Source organism: Peromyscus eremicus, chromosome 23 (assembly GCF_949786415.1).
Source record: "Peromyscus eremicus chromosome 23, PerEre_H2_v1, whole genome shotgun sequence".
Classification (NCBI taxonomy): Eukaryota; Metazoa; Chordata; class Mammalia; order Rodentia; family Cricetidae; genus Peromyscus; species Peromyscus eremicus.
In genome coordinates this window covers 24,619,245-24,635,431 of record NC_081438.1, presented here as the reverse complement: position 1 = coordinate 24,635,431, position 16,187 = coordinate 24,619,245, and the positions used below count along the sequence as shown (strand labels likewise).

At 41.1% G+C, this 16,187-nt stretch overlaps 1 protein-coding gene across 1 annotated transcript in view; it reads right to left on the bottom strand.

The window, feature by feature from the left end:
• Positions 1–12,330, bottom strand: part of Baz1b (bromodomain adjacent to zinc finger domain 1B) — a 50,692-nt gene extending 38,362 nt beyond the window's left edge. Inside the window, exons 1-5 of the mRNA XM_059249784.1 lie at positions 12,323–12,330; positions 11,794–11,910; positions 9,220–9,364; positions 5,055–5,259; positions 1,506–1,627 (exon numbers count right to left, since the gene is read on the bottom strand). Of these exons, the coding sequence (XP_059105767.1) occupies positions 1,506–1,627; positions 5,055–5,259; positions 9,220–9,364; positions 11,794–11,910; positions 12,323–12,330 (597 nt within the window). The remainder of the gene's footprint in view (positions 1–1,505; positions 1,628–5,054; positions 5,260–9,219; positions 9,365–11,793; positions 11,911–12,322) is intronic.
• Positions 12,331–16,187: the final 3,857 nt, after the last annotated feature.

Here is a 16,187-nt window from a genome sequence, read left to right as displayed (position 1 = left end):
CTGGGCTACCAAGTGAGTCCCAGGAAAGGCGCAAAGCTACACAGAGAAACCCTGTCTCGAAAAACCAAAAAAAAAAAAAAAAAAAAAAAAAAGTTTCTCTTCCCTACTCCCCCCTCCAAAAAAACCATGGTACCACACTTCTGTAATCCCAGCACTCAAGATGATTGTTACAAGTTTTGAGACCAGCTTGGATTACACAGCTTTAGGCAAAGCCACAGCTATACAGCAAGACCCTGCCTCAAAGCAAAAGGCAAAAAAACTGGTTGGCGATTCTTCCCATAGAAGATCTTTGCCAGTGTTAAACCTCACAGGGCTGAGCAGCTTCTTGTATGAAAGGCTTATCTATGAAAACAAACATATGATTGTCTTCAACATCCTAGTCCTCTTCCCAATTAAATTTAAAATTCTATTCATGTACATGTAGAAACACGAAAATAATATGCCAATATTTCTTAAATCTAAGGTATAATCAATGAAACATGTATTTTCTTCTTCTTCTTTTTTTTTTTTTTTGGTTTTTCAAGACAGGGTTTCTCTGTATAGTTTTGGAGCCTGTCCTGGATCTCACTCTGTAGACCAGGCTGGCCTCGAACTCACAGAGATCCACCTGGCTCTTCCTCCCGAGCGCTGGGATTAAAGGCATGCGCCACCACCGCCCAGCCCATACAGTTTATTTACAACTTAAGAACTGTTGTTTTCTGACTCAAGGTCTCATGTAGCCCAGGCTCCCTCGACCCCACTGTGTGACAAAGGATGACCTTCAACTCCTGAGTCTCCTGCTTCCATACCCAATTACCAGGATTAGAGCAAGGAAATAAACCCTTGCCAGCTGCTTTTTAACACATCCCGACTCTGAACATGTTAAAGGATACATTAAAAAGCAGGACTGGAAATAGCTCCACGATAGACAGCACTTGTCTAACATGCAGGAAGGGCTGGGACTGAGCCTTAGTCCCACATGAAAAATTAAAAATGTAAAAGCCAAACACCTTATAGTTGGGGATGTAACTCAGTATAGAATATTTGCTTACCACAGCAAGGCTAAGTTCAATACCTAGCACGAGAGTAGGAAGAGTTTAAAAAAAGCAAAAGTAAAAAAGTAGTACTATGCGACGTTAAGGGTACCGACTATGACAAGTTATTAGCTGAAGTTTTCAAGATTCCTTATAAAAGCACTATAGGAGGTGATTCGTCTTGTAACCTCACTTACGTTACAAATACCTCTTCTTTTACTTTGAAAAAAGCAAATGAAAATTCCTTAGCAATGATGTGACTAATAGTAAAAGTTTCTAGTTTTCAAACTGAGATGCTCAAATGCAAAGTTATTCTTATAGTCTGCCAATTCCTACAAAGAAAAGGCATACTACCTTCTAAAGAAGTCAGAAAACACTCCAAATTTCTATGATGAAGACATTCCTTTACATTTTTCCTTAGCACATTTTCTCCAAGAAAACCAGCCCTCTAATATTGTCTTAAACTCTATTAATGGAAGAGGGTTAACCAACCTTATCTTCATTTTGTAGCTTCACATCGTATTTGTGAGGCAGAAATTTTGGAGGAGCCCATTTCCTTTCTCCTTTTTTTAACGAAGTAGGAAGTTTTCGTGGAGACCTACGTGCTCTGTCATCTAGTCAAATCAATAGAAAATTAGCAAATAATAATAATAAATTATTTTAATTCAGCTTATTCACTCACAACTAATAACTTGACTCAGTTCCTCACTTACACAGGCAATGGTGAGATGTAATACCTGTAATACCCAAAGATGAGATGTGATACCTGTAACTTCAAGGAGCTAGCTACACAAAAAGTCAGTTAAGTAAATGATTACAAGCCACAATACAGTCTGACAAGCACAGATACTCTGAGCACAGAAAAGGAATACTCTGGAAGGTGAGCATGAAACAGCTAAAAAGCGTATGAGTAATGGGCTAAAAAGATGGCCTGGACCTGGGTTAGATTCCCAGCACCCACATGGTGATTCACAACTGTCTGTAACTCCAGAGGACCCAATGCCTTTTTCTGGCCTCTGTAGGCACCAGGCATCCATATGGTAAAGATATACATCAAGGCAAAACACCTATACACATAAAATAAGGAAATAATAAAACAAGGTTAAAAAAGTCAGGATAACCGCCAGTGTTAAATGTAACAAAAAACAACTGGGACTGGTGAGATAGTTCGGAGGTTCAGAGCTGCAGAGGTTGCTTTTTCAGAGGACCAAGGTTTGGTTCCCAGCACTCACAATGACTCACAAGCATAGGTGATCCCAGTTCCAGGAAACTCTAATGCCCTCTAGTGGCCTTGGTGGGCACTGCATGCATGTGGTGCACAGACATACATGCAGGTGAAATACCCATCAACAGAAAATAAAGTTAACAAACAAACAAACAAAAAACAAACTGGCTATTTCTCCAGAAGACCTGGGTTTGATTTCCAGCACCCACATGGCAGCTCACATCTATATCTCCAATTCCGCACAATCTGACACCTTCTGGCCTCCATAGGCACCAGGCATGCAAGTGGTGCACAGACATACATGCAGGCAAAACACTCACACACACACAATTTTTAAAAATTCAAAAAGTAAAACAAGTCTTAAAAAAAAAAAAATTCTGTACCTGACAAGTAAGAGGTCATCTGCAACCTGATTAAAAACTGTATCGTAAGTCATTAGAAGGCAGAAATTAATACAGGCATGGTGGTAAACATTTGATATACCTGTAAGCCCAGAACTCAAGAGAGTAAGGCAAGTATGGGTTACAGAGCAAATTACAGTCCTAGGCTGTCAAGGAGCCTGTGAAGAAAAGGTGCCAAGTACTTGGTACACTTGGTGCACAAGCCTATGACCCAGTATTCTCCAGGTAGAGGTGGAAAGGTCAAGAACATCTCCCTCAGCTACAGTGGGCATGAAGATAGCCTAGACTACTTGAGTCCCTGTTGCAAAGCAAAGTAAAAAAATGTAAAAAGTTAAGATAGAAGTTAAATCCTAACAGTACAAAGGAACTAGTCACTGGTCAGTAGGAAGAGCAGACAATATTCTCACCAGGACCTAAGAGTATCATTGGGTGTGGTGGTACACACCTATCTACAATCCAAACAGGAGGATCAGAAATTCAAGGCTAGTCTTAGTCACAAGAGATCGATCCAGTGTTAAAAAAAACAAAGAATAAAACATCAAGCCAAAACAAGAACACATAGCTAACACGCTGTGTTCCTGTTCATATATTAACCCTTTTTCCTACCCCACAAAAACAATTTGCAACCTCAGGTAATCAGAAGTCCCACATTTTGAGGGCTGGCAAGATGGCTCAATAGTTAAGAGCACTCGCTGTTCTCTTCCAGAGGACCCAAGTTCGGTTCCTGGCACCCACACTGGATGATTCACAACCACCTGTAACTCTGAATCCAGTGGATCTTTCTCTTAGCCTCTGTGTACCTACATACATGCGGCATACACTTACACAGACTCTCACACATACACATAGATACAAATAGAATAAACTTATAAATAAACAAAACTTCAGGAGAGAAACTGGAAATGGTAGGCATGTGCATTCACAACAGAAATAACAACACTGCACGGCCAGCTACAACTAGTCTCAGAAGTGTCCTTCAGACAACTCTAAGGCCTTCCAAAATAATCAGCATGGATCCAAACCACCTGAGCATGACAGAATGGATGGCAGACAAAGTGGCAATTCAAACGGTGAGGTAAAATTATTTACAGATCATATACAACAAACACTGTGTAATCATTTTGAGACAAAAGGATTCTACTGCAGTTAATTTCCTTATCTAAACAGTCAAATTAAATAAATAATAAAGGCTTAGGATATGGTAGTACTCTCAAGAGTACTTTTCCTAGTGAGCAATGTTTTTAGTTCTTCTAACTGTAAAACATTATTTTAGTCTCCAGGTCTGTAAAAATTATTTTTGGACATCACAGTGAGTGATTCTAGTGGCTCCTTCCTAAGAGTTAGATAAAAAGAGACAAACAGAAAAACAGAGGATCTGAAAGCCACCACACTAGCTTGCACTGTAAAGAATAGGAAGGATTAGAATGTTCTTTGTCTATTTAAAAAAAAAAATGGGGCTGGAGAGACGGCTCGGTGGTTAAGAGCACGACTGCTCTTCCAGAGGGCCGGGGTTCAATTCCCAGCACCCACATGGCAGCACATGACTGTCCATAACTCTAGTTCCAGGGACCTGACACCCTCATACAATGCACATGAAATCAATTTAAATAAATTATTTAAAAAAATAAAAAAGAATGTGCTTTGTCTGCCTGGACCACTGCCTCCTCTCTCCATACCTACATGTTTTCAGCTTTAAGAGTAAAAGGAAGGGCTGGAGAGACGGCTCAGCAGTTAAGAGCACTGGCTGCTCTTCCAGAGGTCCTGAGTTCGATTCCCAGCACCCACATGGTGGCTCACCACCACCTATAGTGAGATCTGAGGCCTTCTTCCACTATAAAGGTGCACATGCAGATACAGCACTCATATACATAAAATAAATAAAAATAGAATCTTTAAAAAAAGAAAAGAGGGAAGGGCATGGTGGCACACATCCTTTATCCCAGCACTATGGAGTCAGAGGCAGGCTTATATCCATGTGTTCCAGGACAGCCTGGCCTACCTAGTAAGTTCCAAGCCAGCCAGGGCTACATTGTAAGACCTTGTCTCAAAAAAAAAAAAAAAAAAAAAATCAAAGCGACAAACAACCACCACCAAAGAGTAGGAAAGAATCCTGGGTGAATGTTGGTGCATACCTATAATCCTAGAATTTAGGAGACAGAGACAAGAGGACCTCTCCAAATTTGAGGCCAACCTAGACTACATATTCAGACTCTGAATCAAAAGGGAAAAAAAAAAAAAAGGAAATCCAATTTTCTTTACATCTTGGTTAGGAATAGTATTAATTATTTAGGGAGTTTTAGTGGCTTTTGGAATCATAACGAATACAATCAGGTCGGTATGAAAACCTACTTATGCATGTGGTTGCTATGCATGCTCTACTCTGTGACTGAAGAGCACGGCTAGCCTCATACATACTGATGCTCTCTCTCCTGCCTTCCTCCTCTTTGACCCCTGCCGCCTCCTTCTTCTGGTGGTCCTGAGCCATCTGACTGGAATTCTCTTTGTCACTTGACGGAGAATCACAGGCCCCATCAGATTTCTTCTCAGCAGCCTCTTCATCAACTTTCTCCAAAGGATGAATCTTCACAATCTTTACCTTGAGCATTTTCTCCTTTCCAACCTATACAAGTGGTAGAGAAAATTAAGAGATACTTAATAAGTAAATAGAACTAGAAGCCTAAAGAAATAGAAAACATGACCCAGTACACATGCCTAATGTGGTGATTTGAATAAGAATGGCCCCATAGGCTCATATATTTGACCGCTTAAGTCACCAGAGAGTGGCACTCTTTGAAAGGATTAGAAGGTAGGGCCTTGTTAGAAGTGTGTCACTAGGGGTGGGCTTTGAGGTTTCCAAGTCCAAGCTAAGAATCTCAGCACTCGGGAGGCAGAGACAGGTGGATCTCTGTGAGTTCGAGGCCAGCCTGGGCTACAGAGTGAGTTCCAGGACAGGCACCAAAACTACACAGAGAAACCCTGTCTCAAAAAAAAAAATGAAAGAAAAAAAAAAAAAATCCAAAGTCCCAGTATGCCTGTCTGTCTGTCTCTGCCTGTGGATCAGGATGTAACTCTCAGCTACTGTCCCATGCCATGTGTTCCTCTATGCTCCCTACCATGACGACAATGACCTAAGCCTCTGAAACTGTAAGCAAGCCCTTAATTCAATGTTTTCCTTTACAAGAGTTACTCTAAGTTGGGTGGTAGTGCGCACACTTTTAATCCCAGCACTCGGGAGCAGATGCAGACAGATCTCTGTGAGCTGGAGGCCAGCCTGGTCTACAAAGCAAGTTCCAGGACAGCCAGAGCTACCCAGTGAAAGCCTGCCTTGAAAAACAAAACAAAACAAAAAAGTTACTTTAATCATGGTGTCTCTTCACAGCAATAGAACAGTGACTAAGACACCTAGCAAACAAAAATTTCATAAAAACTCTGAAGTACCCAGGCACGGTAAACTTTGTTTCTCAGATTTCTAGGCCTAAATAAAGTATCTTAACAAATAAAATGAGCCTGACACAGTATCATGTCTTAGAAGGGTGGGGAAGGATTGCTTTGAGTTCAAAACCAGTCTGCAATACACAGTGAACTCCATGCCAGCCTGGACTTCAAAGACCCAGTTTCAAAAATCGACTAAACCAGTGGTTCTCAACCTTCCTAATACTGTGACACCTCATGTGTGGTGACCCCCAACCATAAAATTATTTCATTGCTACTTCATAACTGTAATTTTGCTGCTGTTATGAATCGTAAATATCTGATATCCAGGATATTTGGTTTTGACCTACATGTTGAGAACCACTGAACTAAACAAACAAATGATCTGGTACAAAAATATTAAGCCAATCTATAATCCCCAGGAGGCTGAGGCAGGAAGATCAGGACCTCTCCAGCATCCCCTACACAGTGAGCTCAAGGTCAGCCTGGGCTACACAGCAGAGCCTTGTTTCAACAACAGAATATTTTAAAATAGAATAAAACAGAGGGCTGGCGAGATGGCTTAGCAGTTAAGAGCACTTGCTCTTGCAGAGGACAGGGGTTTGGTTCCTAGCACCCATATGGTACTCACAACTATCTGTAACCCCAGTTCTAGGGGATCCAACAGGCATGTGTTTGGTACACATACATTCATGCAGGCAAAACATTCATAAAGTAAAATCGATCTTAAAGAAATAATACTTTATTGCATAATTCATGTACTAATGTACTAAGAGTAATTGCAGTGCTAGCTTAATATATACCAAGTACAGTTCAAGAACCTTGTGTGCTTTTTGGTTTATTTTCTGAGAGGGGATCTCACTGTAGTCCTGTGCAACCTGGAACTCACCATGCAGAGCAAACTCACCTAACCTTTGTGGTAATCCTCCTGTCCTTTTCTCTCAAGTACTAGGATTACAAGTGTGTATCACCATATCCAGACAAGAACTTACTTTCATTTTTCAAAAAGAAGCTGTCTAAATCCATATCCAGTCGTTACAGAACCCACCTGCTAAAGGACTACCTTTTCCCCACTTACTTACCCTTCAGTGCCCATTACAGACCAGTTGTCTGGTCCCGTTTTGAATGTCAGTCTACTGCACTATCTAACTGTCTCACCACAGAAACGAAAGGAGCTGGGCATGGTGGCACGTGACTGGGATCCCAGAACTCTAGAGGAAGTTGCAGGAGGACTGACACAGGAAAGGCAAGCCTAGTCCTACGGATTTACGGAGCAGCCTGAACTACAATCAAACCCCGTCTCAAACAGACACAAAAGCAGAGACTGGAGAGAGAGCTCAGGGATTACAGTGAACTTAGGGAGGGTTCAAAGCACCCACATCCAAATGTGCACACAACCACCTTTGACTCCAGTTCAAGGAGGATCGATCAGACACCTCCAGTATCCATGGACATCTGCAGTCACATACTCATCCTACATAGGTAATTAAAAAGAAATCCTACACACACACACACACGCACACACACACACACACACACACACACACACACACACGCACACCCGCATTCACATACTCATACCCACACGGGTAATTAAAAAGAAATAAAAGAACTGCTAAACTCCAGAGTACTGGGATTAAAGGCGTGAACCACCACTGCCCAACTCATTTCTACTTTCTGGACCCACTGCCTTCCTTTGTTTCCTTGAGGTTTGTTTAGAAATGACAATCTCCCTACTGCTCATAGCAACCAGGACTTCTGGTAAAGTGTTCTTTGTGCTAGATCAGACTGTTGTCCGACTTCAAAAGTCCCTTTACTAAACTCAATTCAATTACACCATTCAAGCCCACCATCTGTTTTTTGTCAAGATGTGACTGATACCAGGAATGTGATTAGAACTCAATAGCCAGCCAGGTTTATATAGCATGCACTTAAAGGGAGAGGCATGTGGATCTCTTTGAGTTGGAAATCAGTCTGGTCTACAAAGTGAGTTCCAGAACTGGTAAGACTATGTAGAAAGACCCTGTCTCAAAAACAACAACTACAAAGAGACCAAGCCAGAGAACTGCTTAAACATTAAGGCCCGCCTAGCCTATAGTGAGACTATCTCAAAACCAAACCAGCTGGTAAACAAAATCACTGATAACTTCAGACATTACAAATAAAAATATAAAATACAGAGAATGAGTGTAAATTCATTAAATACATTAATGAAATAAAATGTAAGCAGAGTGAGGTATCAGACAGACATATATGAACTGAATGATCTTATCACTTATTGGCTACTACAGCATACTCACTCTGCCACTGAGCAGACAGCCTGCCACTTAAAAAAACCAACAATCACATTCTCGGTTTGCAAAGACGGGTAGTTATTTAAGCCAACATCTAAGTAATAGCATGCAAAGATAAGAGGTTGCTTTATTTTGTTTCTGGAAACATTTTTCTTCTCCTACTTCGAAAAGCATTTCCTGGAGCCACTTCTACTCACCGAAGTTCTTTCTCACTTTTTCTTAATAAACCTATGTTCATGCTGGCAAGATGGTTCAATGATAAAGGCATGTGCCAACAAACTGACAATCTGAGCTGTGCAAGTCAAAACCCAACTCCCATAGGCTGTTCTCTGACCTCCACCTATGTACTGTTGTACAGGAGTGCCCGTACATATATAAACATCAATATATAAATAAACAAACACAATGTGTTTAAATAAATCTGTCACACTGCTTAAAAGAGAAAGGGGAAAGAAGCAGCAGCAGCAGCAGCAGCAGCAAGAAAGCATGTGTGCACGTTCTTCTTCATCTATGATCCCAACACTGGGGAGGCTGAGGCAGGAGGAGTCCCACAACTCAGAGGACAGCCTGGGCTGCACATAAGTTCTGAGCCAGCATGGGATGTAGAGCAACATCCTAAGTCAAAGCAACAAAAAAATGAGTAAGATAAAACTCTCTCAAAAAGTATTTCATCGTCGGGTGGTTGCACCGAGCACCTCTTATCCTGGTACTCCAGAGGCAGAGGCAGGTCGATCTCTGAGTTCAAGGCCAGCCTGGTCTACAGAGTAAATTTCCAGGACAGCCAGGGCTACAGAGATACTCTCTCTCAAAAAACAAACAAACAAACAAAAGTAAACAAGAATGCAGGCACTTACCTCAAAGTCACACTCCTCTCCCACAGCATATTTGGTCATAATCTCCAGCCAGGCAGAGTCCACTAACTTCTCTAGGGAGGCTGTGTTATGGTGAACCATTTCCAGAACGAGCTTCTCGTACCAGGTAGGGAACTCTTCCTTCAAACTATATATATATAAATGTCAAGGTTAGCAAGAAAACACAAGAAACTTCACCCAGAGATTCATTCAAACTCTTTTAAAAAAAACTTAGCATTTTAGGGCAATTTTAAGGTAACAGTAAAACAAATACTACTTAAGAAAAATTTTATTACTTGAGGATTTCAGACAATGTATTTCACTCCCTCCCCAAAACAAACATTTCTGCAGCAAATACATGCAGAGCACTGGAAAAGAAACAAGGATTAAAGAGCACACAGCGGGCTGGAGAGAGGGCTCACAACAGGAAAGAGCATTTGCTCTTCTTAGAGGACCCAACATCAGTTTCCAGCACACAAACAACAACTCACAACCATCCCTAGTATTAGGGGATCTAATGTCTGACCTCCTTATGTGCCAAGCAAGCATGTGTTGCACATACATGCAGGCAGGCAAAATACTACAATGCACAAAATAAAATAAACAAATCTAAAAAAAATTGAAAAACAAAGCAAAACCCTGTGCAGCTGGCACTGAACTCAGAGATCTGTCTGCCCTGCCTCCTGGATTGTTGGAACTAAAGGTGTGCACCATCACATTTGCCCCAGGAAAGGGTACATGTTAGTTCCTGACTTTAATCCAAAGCCCTAGCAAAGTCAAACAAGTTACCACTTTCACTCATGTATCTAGCAAAAAGTAATTGTAACTGTCACACCAAGGATGGCAGTGAACACCACAAAGTGGTCCTCAGACACTGATAACAGCCTGTGTCAGTCCTTTTGAAAAGCAACTGGAGGGATGAAGAGATGGCTCCGTGGTTAAGAACACTGGCTGCTCTTCCAGGACCCAGGGTCAATTCCCAGCACCCACATTACAGCTCATAAATATCTGAAACTCCAGTTCAAGAGAATTCTAGCTTCTGAGAGCACTGCACTCACATAGTGTACAGACATACATGCAAGCAAAACATCTATACACAGAAAATAAGGTTAATCTCGAAAAAAGAAAAAAAGCAAGTGGGCAACACTTATCAAAACTGCTTTATATGCAAAGATATTCACAGTTGGATTCCTTTAAAAGAAAATACAAAGCAAACTAAATGGATAACTAGACGTGCAATTTCAACCATATCATTTTATACTTATTTGAAGCACTGGGGAGGAGTGGATCAAGTATGGGAACAATCATAGAAATGCCAGGGTTAAGTGTGCCTATTGAGGTACTAGAGATTGAACCAGGGGAATGTCAGCAAGCCTTCCAAAGAGCTGCACCTTCAGCCTTGTGTTAGGTTTGGATTATCTTGCTTCACTCTATGCCATCCATAGCTACCTATACCCTACAAAGTCAATCTCTTTCTATTAAATCTCTCAAGTCAATCAAGTTTTAAAAGTTCGTTGTCTGAGGTTATTTCAGGAGATAGAGGCTGAATGGTAAGTGTTCAGATTTTTTTACTCTAGATCACATATCTTTTTTTTTTTAAAGATTTATTTATTATGTATACAATGTTCTATCTGCACATATGCTTATAGGCCAGAAGAGGGCACCAGATCTCATTATAGATGGCTGTGAGCCACCATGTGGTTGCTGGGAATTGAACTCAGGACCTCTGGAAGAGCAGTCGGTGCTCTTAACTGCTGAGCCATCTCTCCAGCCCAGGGTTTTGTGTTTTAAACACAGAATTTAGTTAGTAATTATTTCTTTTTAAAATAAAACTGGACACTATTTTTTCTTAACAATGCTAGAGATCAAACCAGGGACCCTGAGCATGCTGAGCAAGTGTTATACCATTGAATAACATTCCCCAGAATACTGCCATAATCAGAAAATAAAGATTTCTACCTTAACTAAATATACACGTACTACACGCATGCCAGATGCCCAAGGAGGTCAGAAGAGGGCATCAGATCCCCTGGAACTGGAGTTATGGATGGTTGTGAACCACCATGTGGGTGCTGGAAATTGAACCCAGGTGCTCTGCAAGAGCAACAAGTACTCTTAACACAGAGCCATCTCGTCAGTCCCCTTCGCTCTTTTTCAATAATCTGCCATCACTTCTTACATTCTATTCTTAGTTACCAAATCACATCAAACATTTCCCAAGTGTATTTTGCAGAACTTCTGGCCAATACAGTTTTAGTCTGATTTTTGTTGCCTTGATATTACTTCTAGATCTTATCAGCCCTTTACTTAGAATTGTATTTCCAAAGTACTTACAAGGTTAAAAAAAAAAAAACGCCCAAAGGCCTAGTAAAATACCCAGTAAGTGCACACTTTTAAATACCAGCAAAATGCTACTAAGCAAGAGCACCCAGACGCCAGTACTGTACACTACCACAATGTACTCCATTCATGGCCCAAACCTCTACATACAAACACTGCCTTAAGGGTGGATTATCCCCACCCAACTTTCTTGACACAGTGAAGACGGTGCCAAAGGGCAAGGCATCTGCTACTCACAGTTCAGCAACTTCCTGTTCCTCCTCCCAGGCCTCCTTGTGTGTTAGCTGACTGCTTCCAGTGCTCTTACAGGTCCAAATGCGCTCGCTGTATCTTTCCAAGCGGGCTTCATACTCTCTGTCAGCAGTAGCTCAGGAAAATAGTCAAGCAACAAAAAACCAACACATCTACACAGAGAAACCCTGTCTCGAAAAACAAACAAAAGAGAAAAAAAAACCAAAAAAAAAACCCAAAAAACACACTCAGAAAAGACCTATCTATAGAAAAAAAAAAATCCAAGTATCCTTTCTATAATGTAGAGCAAGATAAAATAAGAATGGAATCTGTTTAAGTCATAAATCCAAAGTATGATCATAGCTGAAGCATGATAACAGCTGGGCACATTTTACAACAAAATAATAATAATGGGCCATTTAGTTGTCTCAGTGACTGAAGACATCACTACCAAGCCTGATGAACTGAGTTTGACCCCCAGAATCCATATGATAGAAGAAAAGAATTGACCCCCCCAAACAAGCTGTCCTCTCACCTCCACATGTGAACCATGCACAATAAATAAACTGCTGTAAAAAGAAATTTTAATATTTTGATACAAATGAAATTTCATGAACTCACCAAGGTTTCATTTCACAATTTTTACAGTACTAAAAATTCAAAAGAAAATTGTAAAAAGCCAGTCATGGTGGCACATGGCAAAAGGCAAATTAAAATACAAGTCATGGGGCTGAAGAAATGGCTCAGCTGTTCAGAGCACTGGCTGCTCTTCCAGAGGACTCACGTTCAATTCCCAGCACCCACATGGCAGCTCACAACTGTAACTCCAGTTCCAGTTGCAACACTGATGCACATAAAATAAAAATAAACAAACCATTTAAAACTAAAAATAAAATAAAATACAAGTCATGAGGAATAAAGACTTTTTTAGACAAGGGTCTTTTACTTGTAACTAGCTGGCTGAGAGTGAGTTCCAGCAGGGATGGTGGGAAAGTGGACATAGTGTATGTATGTATGGCACTATTCTATTATCTTCTCCCATCTTACTCAGGAAGTGAGTGAAGCCATAAACCCAAAACAAATCTGCAGGCCTCTCCTTTCCAAGTGCTAAAGGCATGCACCACCACACCCAGCAAGAATAAGGATTTAAGGTTAAATGAAACTGTAACACAACTCAGATGGTCACAAAGTTTATTCCACAGGGGCTGGTGAGATGGCTCAGAGGTTAAGAGCACCTACTGCTCTTCTAGAGGACTCGGGTTCAATTCCCAGCACCCACATGGCAGCTAACAACTGTCTGTAATTCCAGTTCCAGGGAACTCAATATTCATGGCAAAACACCAATACACATAAAATAAAAATGAAAAAATACATAGTTTATCCCACAGGGGCTGGAGAGATGGCTCATCAGTTAAGAACACTTACTGCTCCGGCAGAGGGCTCAGATTAGGTTCCCAGCACCCACACAGTGGCTCACAACCATTCATAACACCAATTCCAAGGGATTCAGTACCTCCTTACTTCCTTAAGACACCTGGCACAAATGTAGAACATACACACATACATGCATGTGAAACACTTCTAAAATAAAACAAAGCAACCTAAAATAATAAAGAAACCTAAAACGGACTTTGAAAATTCAGTCTACAGTAAGATAAGATGACCACATGCCACAGGCAGTTTGGGGTAAATGCCATCAGCCCTTCTATCTACCTTGGAAAGCCTTGTTCCTTCCTAAGACTTAAAAAAAACAAATTCCAGGCTGGGACTGTCACTCAGTGGTAGGGCATCTGTCTCGGCATGCGTCAGACTGTCCGTCCAATTCCAGTATCACAAGACAAAATAATTAAGCCAACTGCATACACTCCTAAACATGACTTTGATATACAATTTATTCCAGTCTTTATGTTGGCTCTGCTAACACTAACTTCACCAAACCATTAACTACTTGTTCAGTCTTCTCGAGTGAGACGGGAGAAGAGAATAGAATAGTGCGACTTCCCACCATCCCAACTGGAGCTCACTATCAGCCAGCCATACTCAATTCCAATAGCAAGTAACTAGTTTACTTCTGTGCACCAACAGTAACAGATGCTACATGAGAAAACAAACGGAGCTGCAACGAGAGTTAGCTGCCAATCCCAGGGTGTTCCAAGCAACATGCTTTATCTTGGCTCAAAGTAGTTAAAGCCAGCAGTGGCACTCGCCTGTAATCCCAACACCTAGGAGGAAGGGGCAGGAAGATCAGGAGTTCTAGGTCATCCTCAGTTACACAACTTGGGCCACATGAAACTTTGTCTCAAAAAACAAAAAACAAAATTAAAACGGAAGGGGAGAGCAACTGTTAAAAGAATACTAAGTCAAGAGCCTCTAAACTCTATTTTAGATTTTAGGTTACCAAAAGAAGTCACTCACTCCCAAGCAACCACTCACAGAAAATGTCAATTGAGGTTTTTGTTTCAGCAACTGCTGTACATGTAATTGAGACAAAATGTCAAAGCAATTATCAAAAGGTTAAGCAATCTATAACTTATAAGGTATTTTCAAATCCTAGACTATGTCATTATGCATTTACTTTTCATGACTTGAAGAACTACTCTTACCACAATATGCTGCTTTATTCTCTTTAGCCTAGTAATATTTACTTCTTTCAAAAGTACCTGACTGTGGTGGTTTAAATGAGAATGGCCCCCATTAGGCTCATATATCTGAATGCTTGGTCATTAGGAAGTGGCACTATTTGAGAAGGAATAGGAGGTGTGACCTTGCTGGAATAGGTATAGCCTTGTTGGAGAAAGTGTGTCACTGGGGGTGGGCTTGGGGTTTCAAAACCCCAAATTAGTCCCAGTGTCTTGATCTATCTGCTGCCTGTGGGTCAGGATGTAGAACTCTCAGTTACCACCATGACAATAATGGTCTAAACCTCTGAAACTGTAAGCAAGCCCCAATTAAATGCTTTCTGTTGTAAAAGTTGCTGTAGTCATAGTGTCTCTTCATAGTAATAGAACACTGACCAAGACACTGACAGTCTTTAGAAGTGGCCCAACAACATATGGAAGTTTAAATAGCATAACTAAAGAGGCTGGATAGATGACTACGTGGATAAGAGCACCTGTTGCTCTTGCAGAGAATCTAGGTTCAGTTCCCAGAATCCAAATTCACAACTATCTGTAGAGTTCCAGGAGACTTGATATTCTCTTCTGACCACCGGACACTAGACATACAGGTGGTGTACATACACACACGCAGGAAAAACACCCATGCACATAAATTAACAAACAAACAAACAAGAAACCAAAGTAACTAAAGATGGGCATGGTGGTACATACTTGCAATCCCAGCATCCCAGAGGCTGGAGTCTGTCACAAACACACATAAGTATAGTCCTAAGAATACTAATAAAGCCAACTCTCAGATTTGCTTTTTAATTCTATCTTTTCTCTCTTTGGATCATACTGCCAATCAATTAACAACTCTAATCTGGTATAATCTATTATATTAAATTAACTGGGCAGTGTCATACACATGTAATCTCAATACATGAAAGGTGGAGGCAGGAAGACTGCCCCAAGTTCAAAGCCAGCCTGTGCCACACACAAAGTTTGAAACCAGCATAGGCTATAATGCAACAGAAAAATAAACCCCATCAAAACTACAACTTTGGGAGATGCAGAGATGGCTCTGTGTTTAAGATCAGAGGGCCTGGGGGGTTTTACCTAGCACCCACATGGCAGCTCACAACCATCCCTAACTCCAGTTTCCAGGAATCTGTTCCCCTCTTCTGGCCTCTGAAGGTACTAGGCACACGCAGGCAAAACACCCATACATATAAAATAATTTTATTTTAATTTTTTTTTAAAAAGATTTATTTATTTATTATGTCTACAGTGTTCTGTCTGCACATATCCCTGCAAGCCAGAAGAGGGCACCAGATCTCATTACAGATGGTTGTGAGCCACCATGTGGTTGCTGGGAATTGAACTCAGGACCTTTGGAAGAACAAGCAGTGCTCTTAACCTCTGAGCCATCTCTCCAGCCCTTATTTTAATTTTTAAAGATTTATTCGGAGCCTGGTATGGTAGCACATGCTTTTAATCCCAGCACTGGGGAGGCAGAGGCAGGCTGATCTCTGTTGAGTTCCAGGACAGCCTGGGCTGCAAAGTGAACTTCAGGACAGCCAGGGCTGTTACACAAAGAAACCCTGTCTTGAAAAACCAAAACCAAACCAAAACAACAACAACAAAAAAGATTTATTTAAAACTATAACCTGGGGGCTGGAGAGATGGCTCAGCAGTTAAGAGCACTGACTGCTCTTCCAGAGGTCCTGAGTTCAATTCCCAGCAACCACATGGTGGCTCACAATCATCTGTAATAAGATCTGGTGCCCTCTTCTGGTCATA